Source organism: Penicillium daleae, assembly GCF_028827525.1.
Source record: "Penicillium daleae strain IBT 16125 chromosome Unknown utg000002l_segment0_segment0, whole genome shotgun sequence".
NCBI lineage: Eukaryota > Fungi > Ascomycota > Eurotiomycetes > Eurotiales > Aspergillaceae > Penicillium > Penicillium daleae.
Window position 1 is genome coordinate 3803515 of NW_026623150.1, and position 12849 is coordinate 3816363.

At 50.2% G+C, this 12849-nt stretch overlaps 4 protein-coding genes across 4 annotated transcripts; 2 read left to right on the forward strand and 2 right to left on the reverse strand.

Moving 5' to 3' along the window:
- Nucleotides 1-515: 515 nt before the first annotated feature.
- On the forward strand, nt 516-1267 carry N7458_002361 (Zn(II)2Cys6 transcription factor domain-containing protein; the record flags this gene model as incomplete). Its single annotated transcript, XM_056905744.1, has 2 exons — nt 516-686; nt 869-1267. 2 exons carry the CDS (start codon nt 516-518, stop codon nt 1265-1267), a joined length of 570 nt encoding a protein of 189 aa, XP_056769851.1.
- Nucleotides 1268-3304: 2037 nt separating this feature from the next.
- N7458_002362 (Zn(II)2Cys6 transcription factor) lies at nt 3305-5721 on the forward strand (the record flags this gene model as incomplete). Its single annotated transcript, XM_056905745.1, has 3 exons — nt 3305-4644; nt 4719-5607; nt 5677-5721. The coding sequence occupies 3 exons, from the start codon at nt 3305-3307 to the stop codon at nt 5719-5721; spliced, it is 2274 nt and encodes a 757-aa protein (XP_056769852.1).
- A 1131-nt stretch (nt 5722-6852) lies between these two features.
- Nucleotides 6853-7824, reverse strand: N7458_002363 (uncharacterized protein; the record flags this gene model as incomplete). Its single annotated transcript, XM_056905746.1, has 1 exon — nt 6853-7824. The coding sequence occupies one exon, from the start codon at nt 7822-7824 to the stop codon at nt 6853-6855; it is 972 nt and encodes a 323-aa protein (XP_056769853.1).
- A 1222-nt stretch (nt 7825-9046) lies between these two features.
- On the reverse strand, nt 9047-12683 carry N7458_002364 (putative DNA damage repair protein Mus42; the record flags this gene model as incomplete). The annotated part of the gene is made up of 2 exons (XM_056905747.1): nt 9047-12564; nt 12629-12683. The coding sequence occupies 2 exons, from the start codon at nt 12681-12683 to the stop codon at nt 9047-9049; spliced, it is 3573 nt and encodes a 1190-aa protein (XP_056769854.1).
- Nucleotides 12684-12849: the final 166 nt, after the last annotated feature.

Sequence of the window (12849 nt, forward strand, 5' to 3'; positions counted from 1 at the left end):
TCTCCCTCCACTTACTCCTTTTTTGGCTGTCAACTGGGGCTACTCCATATGCGACGCGGCACACTGGAGGGTATGTTTGCAGAAAAATAATCCTAATTAACGGCACGGGCTTTCGGTGGAAACACATTAGCCACCCCGATTTCTACTTTTGAATTTCTTCATCGATTTATTTCTTTTTCATTTCTCTCTCTTTCTCGTTTATTTTAAACCTTCTGTCTTACAATTCCCTTTCGAACGCTCTCGAAGGGTGCCGATCAGTTGATATCATTACATGTGTGGGATAACCTAACTGTATGTTGCGCTTGCCTATAGAGTCTCGTCTCTTACAATCGGCCTCCTTCTGGATCGTATTATCGGCTCTTATTCTTCTTGGTTTTCCTAATTCGTCACTCATCCTTCTTTTTTTCCTCTTGCTTTTCATCTTTACCCCTTCCTCCTCCTACTCCTTTTCCCCTCTTCTTCTACCTCCTCCTCGACGGTGCCTTTCCCTGCCCCCCATACCGCTGTCTAGCGCAATGGGCGACGTAGGCCGGGCCTTTAGACCAATTGCTCCCCGGACAATGCCTCCCGACGGCGGGGCAGGAGGCCAACCACCGCTTGGTAACAGTGGCGGAGGGCCTTCGGAGGATGGCCGGATGAAAAGAGCTTCGACTGCGTGTAAAGAGTGCCAGAAACGTCGAACAAGGGTAATAACCACCAACCATCCAGCTCAATTTACCTTATCTTTCTCGTTGTTCAGGTTCCATGTTTCGATTTCTTGACTTTGTGCCTCCGCCTCGTCTAGCGACTCGAGCTCCCATGCCCTCTTGTTACGCGCCGGTTATTTTTTTCCCTTTTCTAACGAGTCTCTTCTTTTCGTCACACTTAGTGCACCGGACCACCTAAGTGCTCGGAATGCGACACACATGACCGAGAATGTACCTTTGACGAACAAGCCGACAGGCGGCGCAAGGCGAATGCGCGACGGACACAGGAAGAGCTAGCCAGCTTGTCGGAGTTCACAGAGCAGCTCCTAAGCGTCATTCGATATTCCAACAACGCGACCACACAGCACGTCGTCAATGTGATTCGCTCTAGCACATCACGGGAGGAAATTCAAAGCGTCCTGATATCGATTTTGGCTCAGAACCCCGAATTAGCGCAGCAAGCGCTTGGCCAGCCCGCTCCACCACCTCATCCGCAGCAACATCCTTCTGCTGTTCCTCCTCATCACGTTCCTAGCGACCTCGATCCGCATAGTCTCGGCCCTTATTTTGATCCCCGATAGTACTTGGAAATGGAGATGACCGGCCACAGCGGTGAAACGGCATGTTGCATTATACTTGGAGTGACTCGGGGTTCTTTTGGTCATTGTTTGATCCTGGACACACAAAGTCTCAATTCTGCACTCTTCCGATGTTAAGCGATCGCATACACGACATGATCTTACGCTACCAAAAATTCCGTCCGTTCAATCTGATATGGACCTGTTTGGTTGGTGTTTTCTTTCTTTTGGTTGGATTAATTTGCTAGCTTGTTTGCCTGCCTATGATTTCATCTTGATAATGAGCATATGTTCCCTTTCTTCGCGCAACTGTTCTTCTCTGACTACTGTTTTGATCGACTGGGCTAAGTTTCCTCTTGCTGAAGAATCGTCAGCTTGGGAACTTCCCCTGCACGAGGCTGACGGTTATGTTTACCATAAGCCGCGCAACAATAAAGCCTCCTACTGAGCATTTTCGAAGTCAATGACCCTTGTGCACTATACATCTCTCACTCTTTGTTGCCCTAGTGTTGTACTGCTGTTCGATTTGTTCTTGTGTGAGCTATTGGGTATGTCGTAGCGGGTCACAAGAGGACTTGCGCGACGGGCCACAATGGATACAGGGGTTGCGGGTGGAAGTCTCTTTCTCTTGATCCTTGAACCTGGACACTGGAGTCTGAATGCACGAGTCCATCTGATTTCAGGGGTAATTTGACCAACACTACTTTCAACTTCAGCTTTCCTTGGACGATGACGCTGGTAAGTTCGGACCTCTGAGCCCTGCCCTCTAATACTACCATGTATTCACGATACGAGGAAACGCCACCTACGGAAGTGGTCCAGACCCTTGACTACTCGGCTGCAAGACTCGACCTATCGCAGCATATGAACGATGTCTCGAAGATCCAGGTTCATGCGAACAGGTCTGATCGCAAGACACTGACTACATGTAGAGAAAGAGCCAGAAGAAGCTTTGCCTCGTGACACTGGCTTTTTGGCATCAGCCTGAACTGTATCTCACCTTCTGCTGGTCAAATCTGCTTTTCTGCTGTGTATAAAGGGAGAGAGATTCTATCTATGTGGCAAGTTCGTTTCTTGGTTCGGCTTATTGCAGACAGACTTTCTTGTTGAAGCAAGCCAGACTCGGGCTACACAATCCAAGATTTACAAAGTGCATCTTCTGTGCTGGATAGCCAAATCCCATGACATGCAGGAGAAAGTCTTCAGAACCTGCAATGTGAATGAACTGTGATATGGCCGGGCTGGCAGGTTGATGTATGGATATAGGGAGTATAAAATGAGTATAACTAACTATCCCGATGTCATCATCCACGGAAAGTTAAGATTCATGAACTTGAGCTTGGCGTTTTCTCTCTCTCGTCCCACCTAAGTAGGACGGTAGCATTGTCGAATCGACGGAACAGTTCGTGAGCAAAAGGATATCCAATTACCAGGTCCATAGCGTTCGCCAAGGGGTATGATGGCAGCGGGCCAGACCTTATGCAGTGGTACCTGAACTTGGCAACCAGTATCACATTGCTTCTGCAAAGAGGATCACTTTTTCAAGTCACCCGTTCATGGTCGTGCAGCGTTACCCGCAGCGATAAGGTTCTATGCATCTCCGGAGTTGACAATTAGGTTGTCGTACTTTGGTCCTTCAGTGTGAAGTATGTCGAATAAGCAATATCTAATCTCCAATCTCCAAAAAATCCGGGGAGATCAGGTGGAGAGTCTGTCCCGCGCCGACCGGAGAATGGCCGAGTCCGCCGAGGGGCCTCTCCACTTTCATCTTCGCCTACCGTCGGTTAGTTCCTGATCTTCCCACCACCACCACTACCTCTTCGCTCTAGGATTCTTCTCCTTCCTGTATCCTCCCCCCTCTCCCTCCTTATCAACTGTGCTGTAGTTGCATCAGCTCTCGGTACACCGCTTGCGCCCCCGGAAAATCCGCAAATGAAAGCCTCCATGTGCCCCTCGGCAGTTCTAGCCACTCGCAGATCCCGACATGACGACTGTTACTAGCGTGGCCTGCCCCCCACGCAAGGGCCTGCCGGGTCTGGAATGCTTGACGAGACGGGTATCGCCAAGGGAGAATCTCACACCTCACCGACGGGCCCCGGACGCAAAAGAAAGACCTCGTCCGGTGGCCCGCTGCAGCATCCCTCCACCTCCAGTAAGAATGGCACCATTCGCCAGAAAATCACTCGAGCTTGTGACTCGTGTAAAGTCAAAAAGACCAGGTGCACAGGGACCCTGCCGTGCACTCGGTGCACGCGGCTGTCGCTTTCCTGCAATTACAATGCAGCCTACTCCAGAGGACTCCCTCCTGCCCCACTCCCTGCATCGCCGGACCTAGGCGAGCCTGCTCCTCCGTTTACCCGATCGGGTACTTCAGAGGCCGGTCGTACATTCAGGGGCTCGCGTTCGCGTGCCACTACGGCTGCTGTGGTGGCTAGAGATTCCGTCAGCAGCCATCATGGCTACCTGAGCCAATCTCATGGAGTGTCATCACGGAACTCTCCAGAGCCAGGTTCGACTGATTTTGAGGGCAACTATATCGGCCCTGCCTCGGGAGTCTCTTTCATCAATCGTGTCTGGAGCAGATTGCACCAAGATGAGCGGGCGCAAATTCCCGATGCGCTACAAAATGAGTCTTCGACGAATACGGGAGTCTTCATGTTTGGCGATAAGCCATACTCACACTCTCAGGATGTACATTTTGATCTGCCGTCGTATGAGACCGCAATGGAGCTTGTCACGGTATACTTTGACTTCTCAATGGTCACCTATCGCTTTTTGCACCGTGGATGTGTGGAAAAATGGGTGAAGCAAGTATATGAGAACCATATCTCGATGTCGAATCTGCCCGGGGGCATCATGGTAGCCCGAACGGCCATCGTGCTAATGATCTTTGCTGTGAGCACTCTTCATAAAGAGCCAACGCCAATCAACGGAATCAGTCAAAGCGAACGCTGGTATGCAGCGTCCAAGTATATGTTATCTCTCGAGTCAGGGCCTCCGCGCTTGGAAACAATCCAAGTTCGACTCATCCAATGCCTGTATCTTCTATCATCGTCACGCGCCAACGAGTGCTGGTACTCCTTTGGAACGGCATTGCAGGTTGTAACCGCTCTGGGGTTGCACCGCAAGTCCCCTGTGAAGCTATCTAAGAATGGATCCTCACATTTTGAGTTGGAGGTCCGGAAGCGCATCTTTTGGAGCGTTTACACTTTGGATAAGTACCTCAGTATCATGTTTGGACGGCCTCGGCTACTTCATGACGAGGATATTGATCAGGAGTTTCCGGGTGAAATGAATGATGAAGATCTACTAGAAGAGGATCCGACACGGCGGACAGGATCTACGGATAGCATGATGATCGCATCTGTCCTACATTACCGGTTAGTCTGTCAATTAGACTTTCATGTCAATATGAAATCACATATGCTTCTTGACTAACACCATGTCCACAAAGCCTTGGTCGAATTTTGGGCGAAATATCACGACAATTGTATAGTATCAACCCTCTCTCGCGAGACTCTCCACTTGAAACAGCCGCTCGCCTCACATCGGAATTGGAAAAATGGAAAGAAAGCGTACCCCCTCTCTTCAACAGCGTTCGACCATCCAGTTTAATACCGCCCCTCTGCCGACAAAGCCAAGTTCTGCAGTTTGCCTACAATCATGCAATGATCCACGTTACTCGTTCATTCCTACTCAACGATTTCACCGACCTCAGCCGCCGACCAAGCGATCCACATCCGATGGTCAGCGCCCATGTACAAAAATGCATCTCAGCAGCTGAAGATATCATGACCTTGGTCGATGACCTTGCGCAACAGAACGTCTTTATTCAGTCATTCTGGTTCACTCACTACGTCACATTTTGCGCCATCTTGGTCGTCTATATACACATTATCCAGCAACATCGCCAAGCCACGGCGCCGAGCCCGACAGCAGGGAGTCCCGCTGACGCCGGCAAATTGCATTCCTTATTCCTGCTAGCCGAATCCTGTCAGCAATACCTTGCGGAAGCCACACGCAAAAACTGTCCTAGTAGGCGGTACAGCATTATCCTTGGTGAACTAAGGAAAGAAGTTCATCGTCATATTGGCTCAGATGAGCAGTCTAGCACTGAATCGGCGCCGGCCGTTTTCGATGATGGTCACCATGTTGAACCGAAAGCCATAGCTCGAAATGGCGTCGATCACACCGTCTCCTTTGAACCTCCGAATCTGGATTTCCAGCCAATGTCGGGCGGTCTGCCATCAACTGACCTGGGCCCACCTCTCAATCCCGTGGAAGATGCCGGGCTTCTCGAAAACCTCGAAGGCTCAATTTGGTGGGCGCAGCTTGATTCATGGGTATGTATATTGTCTATCAATACCTTCTTTCGATCGCTCTCAGTGGTCTCCCTTACTAATATCTTCTAGGCTTTGTCGAGTTTTCCAAATGACCCATCTGCATTCAGCTTCTAAGGCTCTCTGCGATATAAACGGCCTAAGCTTTTTCAAAGTAGCCTCCACGAGAGACTGCATCCATGCCGGTTGGCTGCGTCACTCTGACTATGATTACTAGACGATGACAAAAAGGCAAAGAAGCGAAATAATATATACCATACACTATGTACTTAACTAACGCCTCTCGCCTGCGTCTCTTATATAATTTGGCGAATGCATGTCAGCATGGCCCCCCAAGGTTTACATCACGGGGTTTCTGGAAGTACCCAAATCATGACATGACTGTCCTCCAATCCCAATACACCAACATAAATATTGAGGATCAAATAAAGTTGTCTCAAATTGGGCTCCATACTTATCCGATCAAGCTTAGCCCTCTATGGCCCTGTTCATCCACCCAGTCGGAATATCAACCGCCGGGATACCCAGGACGGGTATGTATCCGCGTCCCCACGCCCCGGGCCGAGTGATAGAGTTTACATAATTTCCGAAGAACGAGTGGGGACCAGGTGTGATTCGGAAGTTGTGGTGAATTGATTTCTTTTCAAGTTTATATGTGTGCACATTTATCACATTTGATGGGTAGGCCTGAGTGGGCTGTTGATCGCTGTGATCACAAGTCCAAAGTCGGTTGGATTCCAGATGCGATGCTCGCACATGCTTCCAGACTTTATGCTATGGAGTGTTTTATCTAATTCGACGAGAGGTGTCTATTATTGGGCTACGTGTATTGTCGAAAGCCTTAAGACTGATTTGATATTGTATCCACCTCTCGCAGTCGGTATATGGAGGTAAGTACATGCAACCTTAGAAATAAACAAGCAGAGGTCCTTGAAGCCAGATTCAAGACAGATAAAAAATGCGGAGCGTAAGAAGCCGAAATGGTAGAATCATCCGCCTAATCATCGCCCCTTGGTGGAATTAAATCACTGCTCTAGCGCAAAAAAAAGCTATGTCAATGGCGCTACTGACACCACTACGCAAGGGAAGCAACGAAGGCAAATCGATCAAGTTCGAAGCTATCTGAGAACTGTCTAGAAGATAAAGAGAAAGAAAGGAAAGAAGCAGACCTCATAAGCCTCGAAGGCAAACACAAACGCCAGGCGCTGTTCTGCAAATCGCCATCATATGTACCTAGAACTAACATCGCTACTTGAACTCCACAATCTGATCATGACAGTACTGGATGAACAATGCTGCATCGCCTGTACCCCCGTCTTCCTTCAGTCTCATCGCTCGCAACAGATCCTCTCTGGGCTTTGGATGAAGTCGTCCCCAGGGTAAAATATACTTCCCTCCATCCGATATCTTAAGTTCCGGAGAAAGCGCAGCCCAAAGCTCGCTATAAGCGCCCATGATAGGAGGATACAACAATGGCGCCACAAGGAAAGGCACCCACGACGATAAATGGCGAGTCAGATTTGATTTCAGGTTTCCCGGGTTAACGACCACACTCAAAATACCGTCTGACCCAGCCTGCTTTGCTAGATCATTGGCTAAAAACCAATTCCCGACTTTGGTGTTTTCATAGTTGCGGTTGAAGCCGGCGTCTCGTCGCAGGAGCTCGTCCAGGTTCACTCCGTTCGCGGGCGCGGAAGTGTCAACGACGATGGATGATAGCCAGATTACACGGACAGAGGCGGGGGCTTCGTTGCGGGACGTTTTCTGGAGGGTTGGTAGGAGGAGCTGGGTGAGCAGGTGGGGGCCGAGACAGTTTGTCGCCAGCTGTAGCTCGTGGCCCTGTGGTGATATAGAATCCTGTGGGGGATTGGAAACACCGGCGTTATTGAACAGCACGTCCAGTCGAGGCTCGACGCTAGTGAATTTCTCCACGGCGGGTTTGATGGTGGTCAAGTCATCGAGGTGGAGGGGGAGAAACACGATATCGCCTTCGGAATTGGGGCTTCCAGTTTTGATGTCTTCGATCACCTGGAGGGCTTTCTCTTCGGAGCGGCCTGCAAGATACACTTTACCTCCAGCCTGGTATAGAATCTTGCATAGTTCGAAGCCCACGCCTGAATAGCCGCCTGTAACTATAAAGACCTTGCCTTTCTGACTGGGCAGATTGGCCTCCGTGAGTGTTGGTTTTGGCGGAAAGAACTGAGACCAAACAATCCCCATCTTCAGGGTGCAGGATCAGATGGGATCTTTCTCAAGGGGGTGGATTGTGTTCTACGTCACGAAGGGTTGGAAGATGGGGAAGGTCAGGGATAGATGGCAACTTGTCCTAGCTAGATGACGTATCACGGACTTAAGGAAGGTGATAGAGCATGATAAGCCTTTAGTGAAGACCAAGCTCGGGGCAATAATCAGGGCCACGTACTGCGTCTTGTGAATAGCCAATCGGACATGTATATTCTGGCCAAGCTTTAGCGAAGCTTGAGGGCCGGAAAACAAAGATCAGGATCAGCCCCGACCAACGGGCGAACCTCATATTGTCACAAATGCCCTCAAATCAAAGTGAATATTGCCTTTATTAGTCTTTTCTTCATTATCACCTACAAGCTTATGGTTGCGGAATTGCAACTATGAGCCACGGCAGATGCTACCTACCATCTAAGAAACGACAACAAACGCTTGTTCGCTGCGAGGCGATTAGGCCACCCATGCTTGGAAATCTCATGGGAACAACGGGGATTCAGACTGTAGATTTGTACGCTCCACGGTCTGTGCTAAGCTCGTTTTGTCTTGTATACAAAAAGAACTTATCTAGACCCACTATTAGTCCAGCAAAAATAGCAAAAAGAAAGCTGGACTCGCGGGGAATCGAACCCCGGACCACTCCCATGCTAAGGGAGTATTATACCACTAAACCACAAGCCCAGTTGTGTGCTGGATGACAGGAAATTATGTTATATGAATCAAAGCAGTATCGATCCACGTCACGTCGGTTGAATGTCTCGAAAGCACCCCGAGTTCTAGATAGAACTCTATCAACAGATGGCTCAATGATATAGGAAATATCTTCTGCCTTATTGTGATCAAGCTAGCTTGACCGAAAGATACAGACTAATCGGTATCACTCACCTCGGGACCGTGTAGATCCTCGTCGTAGTCCACGATATATATACAGCACGTGAAACACCAGTACGTGAACGTGCGGACCAGGCCATCCGAGTTGTCTTGATCCAATTGGCTAGGTCACTGGTTGTGAGTTGGAATACCTGCTAGAAGATAAACACAGCGATGATTACATGTCTAAACAGGCGGACGAATAATCACGCTAACTTCATGGATGATCAGATAAAACCTATACACGGGCAAGACTCTTGAAATTTTCCTCTTATATGCTCAAGGCTACATCATCATTCATTGCATTATGACACCATAAGTATACGCATAATTATTCAAAATCCACCGGTGGAAGATCCCTCGCTTCCAATGCGGCCTGTACACTTTGCTGCATAGTTCCAATCGCAGCCTCCCAAGTCACAACGCCTTGTTCACCCTGTCCAGACGGCGGACTTGGGTTAACCAATTGAGTTCGATGGAGTTTTGAATCATCGTCTACCAGCCACATCAGCCAACGCACCACAGACACGGCTTTATCAATATCCTTCTCCTCTGCAATGACGCGTCGAATATATGTACATAGAACCTCTACGTCCTCGCCGTAGGGGCCGTCGGCCGCAAAAGCAGAATGCCAGGCACCCACTGCGTCGCGCAGATCTGGCAAGTCTGACAGCCGTCGCGAGGTGAATACAGGTCGCTCTGGGAGAGGGGGAAGATGCAATGTCGTCTCGGTGGGAGGTGGGGCAGCAGCAGCGGAAGCAGGAACGGAGGTCTGAGGTTGAGATACTGGCCGTGAGGTAGCCGCAGCGGAAGCGCGAGCTCGTTGAAGACGAGCGCGTCTTTGCTCCTCAAGAACTTCCTGGCGGATATCCTCCGGAAGTGCCGCGAGGAAATCAGCAGAAACATCTGATTCCTCTTCAATCGCTGGCGACTGCTGGCGAGATGGAGAGTCACGACTCGACGTGGCCGGCACGATAGAAGAGGTAGTTGTAGGTCGAGGAAAAGCAAAGTTTGTCTGAGTCAAGGACCTATTCCCACTCGAGGCTGATTTTGGCGGACGACCACGCCTTTTCTTTGGCGGTGATATTGGTCTCTTGAGCTTCAATGGCCCTGTTTGAGGTGCAGAGCGCGACGTGTTTGCTGGAGCGGCCGAAGGCACAGCTGGTGGATGATCAGGGGTATTATCAGTCTGCTGATTATAGTAGCCAAGGACTTCATTCCGAACGTCCTCAGGCAAAGCAGCTAATGTCTCAGGGTCCAGCTGGGACTGAGGCGGGAGTGGTGCAGCAGCAACAGTGGGCTCGACCATACGACGGCGTGGTGGCGGACATGGGGAGCCAGATCGCGGCGGTTCCTGTCGAGGCTTTGCCTGGGCAACAAGCCTTGATCTGATATCTCCAGGAAGCTCAGAGAGAACCTTGGGGTCTACCTGAGTGGGCATGATGAATTGTGACCCGGAGATATTTAGCGGTTTGTGAGCGCTATTGCTGAGAACGGGGTCGACCTGAATCCGGGCTAAATCGCCTTTACGAGGACTATCCAGTTCATCGGGGTCGACGTTGGCGGCGACACTCTTGCGCGACGGAGATTTGAAGAAGTTCAGCTGCCGCTGACTACCTTCGACAGTGACCGAGGGACCGGTCTTCAGCGGCTCAAGCTTGGTCATTTGAACACCAAGACCCCTGAGATCACCGGGAGAGAAGTTGAAACTTCTCAGCATTGACACAGCCTCTTTGCCTAGGACATCGGATGCGTGGGTGGCCACGCCAATGACGACGCTCTTGTTGAAGACATCGCATTTGCCGTGACCGAGATGTTTGACTGGCTCCAAAGGTGCATCCATCGACCTCCGCATAACTTTCAGCGTAAGCTGCTTGCCCTTGACTAAGTTCTCGACCAATCTGCGACCCAGTTCCTCACAGAGTGATCTGATAAAATCCTCAGCCTGATCCTGGTTGACAAATCGAATTCCCCAATTGACCTCTGCCGAGACGGACTTCCTGATCACTTCATTGCCAACATCTGTCTTGTCTATGCCCCGGGCATACTCCCATATCTTAGTTCCGGTCTTTGGCCCCAAACTGGCGCATAGTCTTTCTTTGGTAAATTCCCTGGCGTCCTTAACAAACTTCACCCCAAGTTCTTCAAGTTTCGACCCAAGGCTATACCCAACGCCTGGTAGATCTTGAACGGTGAGGTTCCCAATAAAATCCAGAACAGCATCGGGTTTCAAATGGAATTGCCCGGCAGGCTTTGCCTTGCGCAATGCCACTTTGGCGAGCAAAATGTTGCCACCGATTCCCACTGACACCGCGCAACCAGTCTTCTCCTTTATGGAATCACGCAAACCTTGCGCTATCTCGTCGGCTTTGGCTTGCTCACGGTAAATCGATCCCTCCGAGACACCTTTCCCGTCAGAACCCCCTGCCTCCAAGCACTGATTGGAAACATCGATCAGAGCTTCATCGATGCTTACACTTTGCACGATGCCGTCAATAGAGAGCACCGAGCTGTAGAATTTCCGACTGGCTTCTTCATAGGCAGGGAAATCGTAAGGCAATACCTGAAGGTCTGGACATGCCTGCATGGCCCCTTTCATCCACATCCCGTTCTTGACCCCACGTCCTCGCGCAACATAGTTACAACTCGCAATTTCGGAGCCAGACCCAGAGCCATGAGCAATGGCAACAGGCTTTTCGCGAAGCTCAGGATGCTTGAGAATGGAAACGGCGGCAAAAAATGAGTCAAAGTCGACATGGAGAATGTATCTCCTAGCCCCCGGAACAGGCCTCATTAACGAAGCGCCGGATATCACCTTTTCTCTTGTCGCAGCTTGAAGTTGGGCTTTCAGGTCGGCTTTCCATGTTGACAAATGATGAAGCCGCGACTCTCGGTAGTATTGCTGGAGAAATTCTGGATTGACCACACTTGATTTTCGCATCCGGGGATCAGACAAAAGTTGTGCATTATACTCCTCCGAGCTCATTTGAGGGTTTGAAGGACTCTTTTGCTTCGCGGGCGAGGAGATTTGCGCATGCTGCGGTTGTTGAGGTGTACGGCTACCCGCATCGCTGGGCGTGGTATTAACTGAAGTTGGTATACTGGGGTTGACAGGAGTAGTTTGCCCGTGTTGCGGCTCCTGGACAGCTGCTTTCTCTTCTGCATCGTCTTCTAAAGCAGCAAAGCTAGGAAATTCTCCATAATCGGATTGAGAAGGCTGAGACGGCAATTTGGGGGACACTTCGGGTGGTCGTGTTGACAGTATTGAACCAGGTGAAGTTTTAGGTGCACTTGTAGAAGCAACGGGGTTTCTATCGGTTGGTGTCATAGCCTTGAGCTGAGAATTGTACCAGCTCGAATTTGATTGGTCTCGATAGCCAACCCGAGGTGTGTTGGTTTGACTGGTAAAGCGACCATCGTCAAACTTGAGGACCTTTTGAGATTGGCCCTCGTCCACGACACGAAATCCGTGCCAGGGCAGCAATCGGCCAGCTTTAATACTCTCCGTGACCCATGCGGGCTTCACGATACGGTACCGCTTGAATTCCTCGCATTTCTTTGGAGTCAAAGAACTTGCAATAATATGAGTCGCGAGAGTCTTCCCATCTAAGTATTGTAGGAACCCGCCTCCGTGGCTGACTATCAAGCGGTGGAGGTCTTGTAGCGACGGCTGGGTGTAGCCGTTGACATGCGCGACGACTCCGCGAAATATTGGTGGACAGTCTCCAGAAGAGGCTCGAATGTCTGCATCTAGATTCTGAAGCTTGATCTTCTTGCGTCGCATATAGTCCCCGAAGCCGCCGAAGCTGGACGCTCCATACTCTTCGCCCGCTTCGTCTTGGAAGTCATCTATAGAAGTTTAGATTAGAATGCGGACAGTAGCAGATGGAAAGTGGGTAAGGGTGGAACGTACGGTTCTCGATGCGCTTACGCACAGCGCTAGATGTCGCATCAAGTCGAGAGCCCATAGTGGGCCAGCAGGACTACCATGACCGTCTGTACACGACAGAATAGTCTTAGAACAGTTCAGTCTATTCCCAAGACTCGGGCGCGCCATATGAGAATCACGCGTCACCGGCAGAAATCAGGTGAGAAACAGGCGGTGAAGCCATCGGTGAACGGAGGCAAATCATG